Here is a 14800-nt window from a genome sequence, read left to right as displayed (position 1 = left end):
GGATCGGCAAACTTTTCTGGAAGGGCCAGATAGTAAATATTTTCAGCTGTGGGCCATACTGCCTTTGTCACAACTGTGCAATTATGCCACCGCAGGGCGAAAGCAGCCACAGGTAACAGTAGGTGAAGAAGCATGGCTGGCTTCCAATAAAATTTCATTGGTAAAATTAGGCGGCATGCTGGATTTGTCCTGAAGGCCATCGTTTGTTTGCCCCTGGAATACACAGAGGAACATAACTTGCTTTGATAATTTTAAAAAGCTTAAAAAACCGCTAAACAAACAAGCTCCCTGCTGACATGAAATTTGTCTCTCCTATTATATATCCTCAATAGCCCTCAATCATCGTCTAAAGACAGGTGGAGCAGAGTTATAACATTTATAGACAAGCACTAACATCAAGGAGAGAGCAATTAACTGCAAATGGGCTCTAATATCTACACAGTGATATAAATGAGGAGTATATCATTGGGGAAAATAAACATAATTTAGAAGAATAATTTACAAATCAAAGTTAAGTTCCTGGATGTAATTCTGGTATCTTCTTAAAATTAAAAAAAAAAAAAAAAAAGAGGAGGGAGGGATTTTATCACAGATGCGTGAGCAACGCAATGAGCTTAGGGTGATGTATATTTCAACCTTTTCTTCCCCCTGAACGTTTAAATATTTCCTCCCACGAGACGTACTATTTAGAAAAGGTTTCTGTCATTCTAGAAGGCACTGTCTACTTGAACTCAACCTGAATTTGAACTTCACACATTTGCTTTAAAGAATTATTATAAAAATAAACATGGATCAAGGCACTGTCTCCTCTTCATGTAGTTTCTACATAAAGCTTGCTGGGCTGGTGTGGAAGGGAAGAATGAAGGCTTGATTAAGTGAGAAGCATACATGCAAAACTTCACACAGTAATGAAAGGACTAAGGCTGCCAGATGAAACTTTTCAGAGAAACTATCCTAACTGATAGGTACTTGTTTTAACCTGTTTTATTTATGCCAGAATTGGTATAATATATATAAGATATTATAAGATAAGGTATAAAAGTTGGAATGTACTAGGAAACCCATAAAGACAAAACACAATAAAAATGGGGGAAAGATGAATGGGATGGGAACAGGCAAGAAAATATTTCACATTTCGAGTCCAGAGACAGTGGGGAACTCAGAACACAGCAGTGCTAATACGAAGGGAACAGTGCTGTGAGCCGGCAGCCGGAAAGGAGGGTCCAGACCTGCAGAAGTCACTGAACTTCTGCAGTTTCTTCATCTGTAAAACAAAGGGCTGCACGAGATTAACAGATTACTTCTGAGTTCCCTTTAACTCTACTTTCTTCATTCAGTAAGACATATCTCAAACGGCTCAAAGCACGGAAAGACAAGGGTATCAGTAGGTGGAGAATTCAAAATACAAGGTTAAAAAATGGTGAGTCTAATCACAAACCCACTGATCCAAAGCTACTTTTACTCACTGTGCGCTCTGAGGTGTGACAAAGGAACCTTCCTAGACTTGAGACTGTGAGTGTAGGCCACCAGTCATCTACTACGAGCAGGGGCAGGAAGTCCTTACTGGACCGGAGATGGTGTCCAGCCAAAAGCACCCCACTGACAGGCCACTGGCAGTGCACAAGGTATCCTGGCAGGGAAAGAGCTGCCCGGAGGTGGGCCAGGCCAGCGGCCCCAGGGAATCTCCTGGCCTGGTGGCTTTCCTGCCATACGGAGAGAGGGCGAGCAGACAGCGGAGTGGACAGAAGCAGAGACACAGAGGAACAGGGGGAGATGTCCAGGTCAGGGCTGAGAGCAGACTATTGTTTGGCCGTGGCAGGAGTAGAGAAAACAGAATCAGGAAAAGAAACAAGCAGAATTTCAAGTCTAGTAAAAGTCACTAGTAAGAAGCAAGAGACATTCACTTCTGAGGAGGTGCCTATTAAGAGTTTTTACTGGATCCCTAAGCCTCAGCTGTACCATTAACACTTCTGATGGGCCACTGGGGCCCACACTGGGCATCTCTGATTCCCTGGGCCACCTTACATCACACCCCATCCATCGGGCTAACTGCAGTATGTCTCTGTACCTTGAAATTTAAAATAGCTTAATGCGGTTCTTAAATCTAAATTGTATGGCAATTACCTCCTTCAGAATCCTTTCGTTAAAAAATTGTTGAAGTTTTTCATTGCAGTAGTTGATGCAAAATTGTTCAAAACTGTTACGTTCAAAGTACTCTGAAAACAAAACCAGAATCAAGAGTCGTCATCAGATCAACTTCACATTAATAAATTTCACTTAGGATAAAATTTTATTGTATCAGTGTTTAATTTAACATTAGGTTAAAATATATACATATAATTGTTCCATACTCCCCAAATGCTCTTATTTCAAGACTTAAAATTTGATGTGCATTAAAATTAAGTATTAAAAATACCTTCGCTTGACAAAAAGGTGTTTGGCAGATAAGATAAATGTCATATAGTAAAAGATGTAAAATATACGTCACTTGTAAAGATTTTTAAAGCACAGGTGTTAAAGCAATCTAAATCAAAGAAGAAAAATGACTTAAAATGTAAGTACTTTAGGGGCTTCCCTGGTGGCGCAGTGGTTGAGAATCTGCCTGCCAATGCAGGGGACACGGGTTCGAGCCCTGGTCTGGGAAGACCCCACATGCCGCGGAGCAACTAGGCCCGTGAGCCACAACTACTGAGCCTGCGCGTCTGGAGCCTGTGCTCCGCAACAAGAGAGGCCACGACAGTGAGAGGCCCGCGCACCGCGATGAAGAGTGGCCCCCACTCGCCGCAACTAGAGAAAGCCCTCGCACAGAAACAAAGACCCAACGCACCCAAAAATAAAAAAATAAATAAATAAATTTATTAAAAAAAGAAAAAAATGTAAGTACTTTATATTTTTCTATATAATCTGTAAAATAGTTAGAAAAAATATTATGGATACTAATGCACTTCTAAAATTAAGGGATTGTATTACATTATTTCTAAGATCCCTGTAGCTCTAAAATGTCATGACTCTGTGTATGTGAGTGTTATACTAAAACGGTGCAGACCAGGAAACAAATGTCTGAAGATTACGAAATCTTAAGTCAGTGACACGTGTTTCTCTACCTTTGATCATAAGGTAATGCTTTATTGTAAATTTTAAAATATGTATTACATCGAAAACAAAATTCTGCCCCTCCCAAATGTAAACACTCATATCTTCCCTTGACAAAGGCAAACAAATCACGGAGGACACCACTTTTGCACAGAGGGAACGCTCACACTGATAAAGCCCAATATAAAAACGGTCAGACTTACTTTGAGATTTTTACAACACGGTAATTCCGAACAAAGCAGCATTCAGGTATCAGTGACTCGTTTCATTTCTGGTTATACAACTCCACAGTTGTTCTCATATATCTATCTTGACAGCGTACTCATTTGGTGGAAATTAATTGGAAATAGCTATCTGTTGACAACTAACACTAATGATGAATTTTTTACACATAGTCATGAGTCTGGCCTGTGTGCTAGGTCAACCTGTACCCAGGTCTACGCTGGAGCCAATGGTTTTAATGACTTAATTCTCTTTATCAGCAGCACTCAAGACTTCACCTTTATCAGCTGTACTCATTTAAGAGTACAGAGACATCTCTACCTATAGTAGTTTCAATCAACATGTTTTAAGCATTAGTGTGACCAAAATCCATGAGTCTTTCCTTTCCTTTTTTTTTTTTGAAGCATTAGCTTCCTACTTAAATCGTATTATGAAATGAAATGGTGGTATGGACATATAACTGGAAGTGAGTACCAGTTCCCTTGTAATACCTTTCATCAAGTGAAAGGTATTACAAGGGAAAAAAAGTTTTTAAAATTTTATTTTAAACATGTGTGAAAATATCAAACAGATACAAACTCACAAACAAAACTCTACTTACCAAATCCAGCAATATCTAGGACTCCGATAAAATAGGATGATGTTTCAAAAGGAAAACACTGATTTACCCTGTTGACCACGTGATCGAAAAGATGGCTATAGACAGTCTTTGCCAAAGCATCCCGGGCGTTGTTTGCTTGCTCCACTTTCAGGGGTACCCTGTAAAAGAAGACCGTACCAACAGGAATTCTTCATAGTAATATGTTGTGGAAATAATGCCATATTCCCAAGAACTAAGTACATACTCACTGTGAAGAACAAAATAAATAGTTACAAAATGTCATTCGTGAACAGAGACAGGTAAACGGGGCTAAGTAGAATACTTCAAGAGAATAATCTACAAGATAATTAGATTAAAAATCGATCACTGGGTAAAAGAACATTAGGCTCAAAAAATCTTTTTAACCTTAATTTATACCTCACTGTACGTGCTGAACATATAAAAAAAGTATTCCGAGGAATAATCTTCCATGTGACGTTCTTAAATGCAAAAGAAATTGTGTTTAATTCAAGACCACTTTAAAGGTCAGAAACTTGGTTAACACTGTTTAGGAAAAAAATGTTTACATCTTAAAATCCAAACTGTCCAACTCTACTCTTTCATAGAAATAACTACACGGTATAACAGTGTTAGACGCTGCAGATACAGATACACAGTCCGATGAAGAGAGGCTGCCACAGGAAAGAATTTCCAAACACTGTGCTAAATGCTGTCATAAAGCGTGAGGCCCTGTGGGAATACCAGAAAAAATTATCAAAATTTGGAAGTAACCTTAAAAGTCATTCAGGTCAGACCAATACTTGAATCCCTTCTAAACAGTGATTTTCCAACTTACATTTCTTGTAATAGAACCCTTTCCTAAAGGGACTCTTATGTGGACACGCCATACTTAAGACACAAAAAAGAACGGCTTTGGAACACAGGGGAAACGGAGGACATGATTGCTGAGAGGACCACCCACATGTGCTTTTACCAGCCTTCCCTTGGGTTCCAGAAATCTCTCCAAGGAACCATGCAACTGTAGGGCACTATTATACATCCTCCTCGCTGAGATTGTCTTCATAATAATAATCTGCAGTTGGCTTAGCAAAGAATCAGGCAAAGCGTACCTTGCTAATATTTCCCAAAGTAAGAGTTACCGAATTTTCTGAGTGGCTAAAAGATCTTTTTTATCCTTATTTTTTTTACTTCGTTGAAAATTTTTTGAAATATGTCACTAGAAACTCACTGTCTGCCTTATTCAGCAAGCGATAGAGGACCTGGCTTTTTTCCCCACAAGGCAGGATTTTTACAGAGCAATGAGTGAGGGAACTTACTTTATCACTGTTCCTTTGGTGCCCCCTGCTGTTGTTAGCATGACTCTTGTAGTTAAACTTACACGAAGATCATCTTGATCCAAACCCAGTAACTCAGCACAATACTCCAATGACTGAGTAGATTTATTCTTCAGATTACAGCCACCTAATGAACACATATTTCAATTTGAAATTAATAAACATTGTGTAAACCAGATTTTCAAGATGCATTTCTTAGAAGTACACTTCACTTACATAAAACTATGGACTAGACAAGGCTTAGTTGTGACTTTTAATTTCACCTCGCTTGTTCCCCGCCCTTGTCAGACACTCACACTGCCAAGGTCAGTGGGAGACCCTCACTCAGGGCAGCCCATGATACAATCCGTTCAGCCCATCAATTTTAGCCTGTCACAGTTTCATTTTTTAATGACCCTGCAAGCAAAATATACTAATGATAGATTATAATCCTTGTTAATATATTAAAATAAATCTCTGGAATAACAGAGTGCCTTATCACTAAAATCATACGACTGCAGAAAACATCAAGGAGTAATTTCAGTGGTAAATGTGAGGCACCAGAATAGGTCAGTGTGGGTGTGGACGTTTGTCTATGTGTGTGGGGGTGTGTGTGTGCACATGCGTGTGCTCGTGAGGCTCGGGGACAAAGGAAGAGGGTGAGGAGGGCACAGCTATTTCCTGTACATCATATCTATAGATTTCTATTTATGGAGCTTGAATTAAAAAGGTTTTTCTAGAAAGACAGAATACGACAGTGCTTAGACTCGGGGCTCTTCTGGCTCTACAACTTACTAGTTGTGTGACCTTGAACGAGTTACTTATTCTTTCTGTACTCAGTTTCCTCACCCATATAATGAGAATACTAACTGTACTAGCCTAATAAGGTTGTTATGAAGATTAATAAGGTTATATACGTGAAGTGCCTGGAATAGTGTCTGGTACCTAATAAGCACTATATGAAGGTACCTATAATTATTATCTTATTACTACTAATATTAAAAATAATAAACATTTTATTAACATTTTTATGGTTTAGTGCTTATAAATGATTCATTTTAAGACTAATTTCAAAATTACAAAGAATGTATGAAACCATAATGAGAATTTTATCATGACAAATTAATACACTATTTAACAGACTGCTCTCAGGAGAAATAAACCATGAGATCTTATATGAATAAGGCATTGTCAAGACAATTCATTGGGGGAAAAGAACAGCTTTTCAAACAAATGGCACTGGACAACTGGACATCCACATGTAAAAGAATGTAATTGGACCCCTACTTCACACCATACGCAGAAATTAACTCAAAAATCAATCAAAGACCTAAAGGTAAGAGTAACACTATTAAACTCTTAGAAGAATACAGACATAAATCCTTGTGATCTTGGACCAGGTAATGGCTTCCTAGATATGGCACCATAAGCAACAAAAGAAAAAACAGACAAACTGGATTTCATCAAAATGAAAAACTTTTGTGCTTCAAAGAACATTATCCAAAAATGAAAAACACAACCCGCAGAATGAGAGAAAATATTTGCAAATTATATATCTGATAAGGAACTTCTATTTAGAACATATTAAAAAACTCTTACAACTCAATAATAAAAAGGCAATCCAATTAATAAGTGAGTAAAGAACATAAGTAGTCATTTCTCAAAAAAAGATATACAAATGGCCAATACAGTTGAAAATATGCTCAACATCATGAGCCATCAGGAAAATGCAAATAAAAACCACAATGAGGTAGCACTTCGCAGGCACTAGGGTGGTAACAATGTAAAACCCTTCAGTTACTTTGAAAGTCAATTCCTCATAAGGTTAAATATAGAATTACCCTATGACTCAGCAATTCTACTCCTAAGCATACACCCAAGAGAAATGAAAACATGTGTCCACACAAAAACTTGCACACAAATGTTTATAGCAGCATAATTCATAACAGCCAAAGGTGGAAGCAACCTAAAAGTTCATCAAATAACAAATGGATAAACAAAATGTGGTATATCTATACAATGGAATATTACTCAGCAATAAAAAGAAATGATGCACTGACACATGTTAAAACATGGATGAACCTTGGAAACATTATGCTAACTGAAAGAAGCCAGTCACAAAGAGCACATATTGTATGATTCCATTTATATGAAATGCCCATGATAGGCAAATTGATAGAGACAAAGTAGAACAGTGGTTGCCTAAAGGCTAGGGATTTGGGAGGAAATGGGGCGGGGTGGGGGGGAAATGACGAAGGGTATAGGGTTTGTATCTGGAGTGATGAAAATATTCTAAAACTGAATACAGTGATTGTTGCACAACTCAATATGAATTATACTTCAATAAAGCTGAAAAAAAGAATAAGGGGAGAGGAATACTTAGAAGATATATTAAACCTTTAATTCTTTGAAAGTAAGATTACTACTAATTTCTAGTTTATACACACATACACATTATCTAAAATTACATAACTCAAAAAGTTGACCAACAATAATTGATTAATTCATTTAAATACTTCTTTTCTTTTTTTTTTTTACTATTCTGCAGTTTCTTACACACTTCCAGGAATTATGTAAGGCTAGCATAGAAAAAAATTTATTTTAAAAGTTTCAAAAGGGCAAAATACTGTGAAATAATGCAAGGCTTTTCATGTCACTCCCTTTCCAAAAAAGAACTTCTTTGAACACATTTTACATTAGTTGTTGTAATAATGTATGTTTTTGTTATGTGGAATTTTAAAAACATAGGAAGTCCCTAAAGGTATTCTTTGCATTTCCAGAACTTTTAAATAGCAGTGGGAGTTGTCTAAACATTTACTGAAGAATAAAATTTCTGATAAAATAATTACGAATATCCAGAGCTTTTTCAAATTGCAAGGTCATGCCAAAATTGAGCTCTCTAGGGCAGGAAAAATCAATTCTGATTAGAAAGAAACCATCTGAATCTATAGGAAAGGTCATAGGAAGGATGAAGATTAATATAATAAAATCTTAGCTATTAAAATAAAAACAGCCTAGTTGATTAATTCTCTGGATTCATTGCCTCATTCTAATGTGCTCTGCTTTCTGCTCATTTTCCCTTCAACAGAAGGAAGTTTGAGAAGAAAAATAAAAGATAATGTGAATATCTGCTATGTGCCTTTGGACCGTTTAAGTGCTTTTCAACTAACTAGATCATGCCACATTTATGATGCTCTGTGTACATCTGCACGTTTACCACACAGTAAGAACATGAGGTGTGTGAAAATGCCACCTATCACTTCTAACAGCATGTCCAAACTGTGCGTTAATTTTTCTAAACTTTTTTGGATATTACTTAGAACTCCTCCTACATGCTCCCTTGGTACAACAATGCTACAGAGCAAATGAAAATGTATTCTAACATTCATTACATTTTCAAATCCCTCAAAAAAAACTAATAACAATTTTAATGCATACTAAGAACATACCTGATTTTGCTTGGTTTTTCTTTTTGTTTCTTTTACTTTAATCTGGGAGTAATTTGCATTTTTATTTTACTTCTTCATTAAAAAACAGAGTGATTACTACATGCCAGATGTAAGTATTCACATCATTCTACAAATATTTAACTCATTTATTCCTCTTTATAACATGAGGTAAGGCCTGTTATTTATTATTCCTAGTTTACAGGTGAGGAAACCGAGACACAGAGAGGTTAAGTTCCTGGCCCAAGGTCACACAGGCAGGTAACACACGGTGAAAAGCCTGGCCCAAGACCACGTGCTCTTACGCACCACACTCTGTCACACCTGATGTTGATGTCACAGCACCGCGGACACTCAGTCTGAAAGCCACTCAGACTGTCAACTTCCATCTGCTCAGAAGGTTCAGTGACAGGGGGCAATGAGGGGCAGTTATCACACGTACTGGAGTTAGTCAGACGTGGGTAGAACCAGCTCTCACACCTACAACTTCACTAATGACCATATTACTTAAACTTCTGCACAGGTCCTACTTCTGTAAAATGGAGATAATATCCTCTACCTCATTATCTTTATTAAGTTCAGATTATGATTATGATGTTTATGACGAAACACAGTATATGAAGGGTCTTACACGTAGCAGACACATTTTTTTTAATGTTCTTTTTCCTTCCTCTTGTGCCCTTTTCCTTATATGCAAACTACTGCTAGGAAAAAACACTTCTCATGAATTATTTCTTCATTATTTTACGAATGAAAAATCCAAGGCTTAGAGAGCTTCTGGGATCTGCCACTAAAGCCCATGTTATTGACTACTATATTATAAATAGTGCTTTCGATTTTTTTAAAACTCTTTTAAACAATGTATTTATGCAGGAGTCAACAATCTTCTTCTCTAAAGAGTGAGGTTTTAGGCTTTGCCGACCATCCAGTCTCTGTCACAACCCCAACTCTGCCACTACGAAAGCTGGCATAGGCAAGACATAAATAAATGTGTGTGGCTGTGTTCTAACAATACTTTATTTACAAAAACAGGCAGCTAGTCAGATTTGACCATGAATCATGGCCTGCCAACTCCCGCATTCATGGATCAAACTTAAGATCATATAAAAAGCCTTACTATTTACATAGAGACTGAAACAATACAGTTGAAAAGTTACTGCAGTGCAGGCATTTAAATGATCTGTTCAATCTGCATCAAGCTTAACCTGCTTTCATTTCCCAGTAACAATGTATATGGGCTTTCATGTATTCAATTACCCTAATTAACCAAGTTTAGATCAATGAACCAGAAAAATGTCAAAATACCTTAAAAGATGGTAGAGAGAATTATTATGTTCACTTATTGGAAAAGATTAATATCACCTGAAAAGTTTAACCAAATATGACCCTGGTAGTCAGGATTATTTATCCTTCACAGAACGAGTTTATTCCTCATCCGTATCACTGATTTATTTAACAAGAGCTCATAATAACTAATAATGCAGCATCCTGCAGTTGCAAGATTTATCACATAATACAATATATTCTAGAAATGTAGGGTGTTAACAAACCTGCACACAGAGTAAATTTTCATAGGACAATTAAATGACAGAACTTCTAATTTTACTCCTTTTTAAAATAAAGCAAAACAAAAAGACCACAGGAAAACAGAAAAAAACCTGAAGTGCTGCCGGCTTCCTCAAAATCAATATTTCCAAGGTGCAGGACACCAGCTACTACCCGGAACAGATCAAGCTTTTCTTCATCATCCAAACCAATCTTCTTCATGGCTGTGCACATTCTAATAAAATCTCCATGGTCATCTAACAAAGGATCTTTCAAGGAGCCTGCCTTAAGATACTACAAAACAAGAAGACATCAATTAACTGTGGTTTACATTATTTAAGTATACTAACACAACTACACAACGTCTATTCACTATGTAACATGCAAAAATAAAACGTGTCAATCATAAAACTTTAGTGTTCCAACACATTCAAAAACTGAATGACTGGCCAAAGTGTGCCCAGGATTTATGTATTATTTCTTTCAATGACATGTGAAATCTACAACTATCTCAATAAAAATTTCAGTCAAAAATGGAATGAGATGTTTTCCAATTTAATTACAATTTTAACTCTAAAACTAGGATATTATATAAAAATATAAATTGAGAGAAAATGAAGGGAATATCAGTGGTTGAAATGAATCAACATGAAACCACAGGTCAAAAAGAACTGAGGTTTTAAAAAACTGTAATAAAAATTTAAATCTGAAACTTAGCATTACACTCCTTCAGGTTAACTGCCACCAACTGCACCAATATTCAACAGCAGTAATGACTGGACAGGCTAACAACAATGTTCATGGCCTGGGAATTAATTTCTAAACCTTTCCGTATTAGTATATATGAGGTAAAGTGTATTAGTAAGCACTACGCTTATGCTAAGAATTTGTGCAATGACTGAAAACATTTCCGAAAAAATGAAGAGAAAATTTGCTTTCTCTCCTAAAAGAACGTGCATCTAAAGTATTCATTTACTAGAACCTATAACAAACTCAGAAAAAGGAAGAAGAAAAGTCAGCCCTGCAGAAACTAGAAGGAGGAAAAAAAAATTACTGGACACAGAAAGACTGGACTAGCAATTTTCCAGAACTTGAGAATGAATAAGGAAAATTAAACATTAGGTAACAGCATCAGAATTGACTGGTCATTAAAGACGCCCCTAGGAGATGTTTTTTTTCCTCCAGGTTGCCAATCGCTTCCCAGCTAAAGTTGTAATTGCCTTTCCACACAAGTCTTTAAAATGTTTAATTATGCATGTGTAAAATTTCTGGAAAATGTCTAGACAAAGAAATTTAATTTTATTCTTAAAGAAAACAATCACATGCAGCCAAATTTAAAACAAAGCACATATCGTGCAGAATTTTTAGTCTTGCAATTGAACGGTTACTTCATTTAAAAACTGTTACTAATCAAATGTCAATGAATATATTGCTATCACAGCAGACTAAAAATACTGCATTCTCCTAAAACTAACACACAGCTTAAAGACATGCCAATGGAACTAGGCAAAGGATTCTAAATAGTCAAAATTATCACCTCATCCTCCTGATAAAGAAGACAATAAGAAGTAATTTAAACATATTAAATCCATTATTCACTTATATATTTTTATATATAAACCCAGTAATATGAATAAGATTCCTAACAAACTATGTTGACTCTAGAATCAGAAAGTGTACATTTTCTTCCTAAGACAGCACAAAGACTGCTACTCTTTGGAGAGTAAAATCCAGTTTTCTTTCCTCTCCACTCAGTTTTTTCCATGGTAAAAGATCAAATTTATATATGTATATATTTTTTCCTTTGGGATAGCTGCAGTATCCCACCAGGAAATATCCCTATTATCTTAGTGGAAAAAATACAATTTCTATATTTCAATGATGCCAAATAAAAATATAGGTTATCATAACAAAGGAAGATACCATAATAAATATTAATGTCACTTCTTAAAGTTCCAACCATGGATGTAATATAAAGTTTACAGACATCTGTGTCTAAAATGATAAATAAAATGTCAACTTAAACAAAAATTAACTGCAGACTCATCTACTTAGAATTCAAATTAATGGGAATTTTTAGTTGCTTTCTGTTCTTTTCTATGAATATATTAAAGATATAATTCACCTCACCATTTTGAAAGTAGTCAAAAACATCTGACTCACAAATGCAGGGGCATTAAAAACCAAGCATAATAAAACCTTGTTCACTTAAATATAAATCTTTTAATAAAATAAAGACAATATGAACTAGTCCCTATACTTAATCCTGACTTAGGATTTCATAATTTAAGCTCCCTGAGTAGATACAACTTAATCCCACTTATTACTTAAACACTGCATATTAAAATTTATAAAAGTTGCAGTAGATTTTTAGATTAAGGATTTAATGTTTTTAAAATAATACTTAATGGTATAATTATATCTACTTACTCTTAGAAATACAATGATTTAGTAAGACCTATACATAAAACTTTTCATAATATATTACAGAAACATGATGTTTTAAAGAGAAATATTGCAATAATACATAAGCATTAGTTCACAAGAATGCTCACTCTACTTATTGTCTACATCAAAGCTTACTTTGGCCTTGACATAGACAATAAATTATAAAGGACATATTTTATACTTAATCACAAATGGGTAATATGAGAGTAAGTTTCAAAAATGTCAGCAAAGGATGATTCTTAAGCAATCTGATGCCCTCATGCCGGGAAAATAACAAGAGGAGAGCAGTGCACTGAGGTCCCACCAAGAAGACCCAGAACCTGTGGCTTCTGCAGATACCAAAAGAGGTGTAAAGTACTTCTCGGCGAGAGGTGTGGATGAGTATTTAGGTTTTTTAAGCATAAGCCTAAAAGTAAGAGATCTTACTTGGTTTCCAAAATAAAAAATAGAATACATCTTTCAGCACAATTTTTTTGTATTAAAGATTATAATTTTTTTTAAAAGGCTACTTTACCTCAGGACTTTTTCGGTTCTGTAAAATGTGTTTGTCAGTTTCTTTGTTAGCAAAGTATCTAGTGCAGCCTCGGTTTAAATACTATGACAAAGAAATTTAAAATATAATTAACAAATATGATCCACAGGAAAACAATACAAAGGAAAACACAACTTATCAAATAGTGCTAACTCTAAAGAATTTCTAAACATAACCTGAGTATCATTTAATCTCTCAATTAAAATCAATACTTCTATATATCATAAACATTTCATTCTTACTAATCACAGCAGAGATGGTGAAAATCCTAACCTGACAATAGATTAAATTACATGATTAACATAAAAACCAATACCATAAAGCTTTCCTATTTTTCAAAGGTAGCAATTTTTAAAAAATATATATCTCCAGTTTATTTATTCATTTTAAACATCTTTATTGGAGTATAATTGCTTTACAGCATTGTGTTAGTTTCTGCTGTATAACAAAGTGAATCAGCTATATGCATACGTATATCCCCATATCCCATCCCTCTTGCATCTCCCTCCCACCCTTCCTATCCCACCCCTCTTAAGTGGTCACAAAGCACCGAGCTGATCTCCCTGTGCTACGCAGCTGCTTCCCACTAGCTATCTATCTTACATTTGGTAGCATATGTATGTCCATGCCACTCTCTCACTTCATCCCAGTTTACCCTTCCCCCCACCCCATGTCCTCAAGTCCATTCTCTATGTCTGCATCTTTATTCCTGTCATGCCCTTAGGTTCATCAGAACCATTTTTTTTTAAGATTCCATATATATGTCTTAGCATTCGATATTTGTTTTTCTCTTTCTGACTTACTTCACTCTGCATGACAGACTCTAGGTCCATCCACCTCACTACAAAATAACTCAATTTCGTTTCTTTTTATGGCTGAGTAATATTCCATTGTATATATGTGCCACATCTTCTTTACCCATTCATCTGTCGACGGACACTTAGGTTGCTTCCATGCCCTGGCTATTATAAATACTGCTGCAATGAACATCCCTTGATCATTACGCAGTGTCCTTCCTTGTCTCTTGTAACATTCTTTATTTTAAAGTCTATTTTATCTGATATGGCTATTGCTACTCCAGCTTTCTTGTGATTTCCATTTGCATGGAATATCTTTTTCCAACCCCTCACTTTCAGTCTGTATGTGTCCCTAGGTCTGAAGTGGGTCTCTTGTAGACAGCATATGTACGTGTCTTGTTTTTGTATCCATTCAGCCAGTCTATGTCTTTTGGCTGGAGTATTTAATCCATTTATATTTAAGGTAATTATCGATATGTATGTTCCTATTACTATTTTCTTAATCATTTTGGGTTTGTTTTTATAGGTCTTTTCCTTCTCTTTTGTTTCCTGCCTAGAGAGGTTCCTTTAGCATTTTTTGTAAAGCTGGTTTGGTGGTGCTGAATTCTCTTAACTTTTGCTTATCTGTAAAGTTTTTATTTTCTTCATCGAATCTGAATGAGATCCTTGCCAGGTACAGTAATCTTGGTTGTAGGTTTTTCCCTTTCCTCACTTCTAATATGTCCTGCCACTCCCTTCAGGCTTGCAGAGTTTGTACTGAAAGATCAGGTGTTAACCTTATGGGGATTCCCTTGTATGTTATT

At 35.8% G+C, this 14800-nt stretch overlaps 1 protein-coding gene across 12 annotated transcripts in view; it reads right to left on the bottom strand.

Annotated features, from left to right (window-relative positions):
- The window catches only part of MYO6 (myosin VI), a 137491-nt gene that overhangs the window by 43247 nt on the left and 79444 nt on the right, over nucleotides 1–14800 (bottom strand). For all 12 annotated transcript variants that reach the window (XM_082405035.1, XM_082405034.1, XM_082405033.1 and 9 more), the window contains 5 exons: nucleotides 13183–13263; nucleotides 10334–10514; nucleotides 5233–5377; nucleotides 3917–4074; nucleotides 2125–2216 (listed from right to left, as the gene is read on the bottom strand). In XM_082405035.1, the coding sequence (XP_082261161.1) occupies nucleotides 2125–2216; nucleotides 3917–4074; nucleotides 5233–5377; nucleotides 10334–10514; nucleotides 13183–13263 (657 nt within the window). The remainder of the gene's footprint in view (nucleotides 1–2124; nucleotides 2217–3916; nucleotides 4075–5232; nucleotides 5378–10333; nucleotides 10515–13182; nucleotides 13264–14800) is intronic.

The sequence above is a fragment of the Balaenoptera borealis genome (assembly GCF_965194805.1).
Source record: "Balaenoptera borealis genome assembly, chromosome: 9".
In the NCBI taxonomy this organism is placed as follows: domain Eukaryota; kingdom Metazoa; phylum Chordata; class Mammalia; order Artiodactyla; family Balaenopteridae; genus Balaenoptera; species Balaenoptera borealis.
The sequence above is the reverse complement of the archived record's forward strand: the minus strand, read 5'-3'. Positions and strand labels throughout refer to the sequence as shown.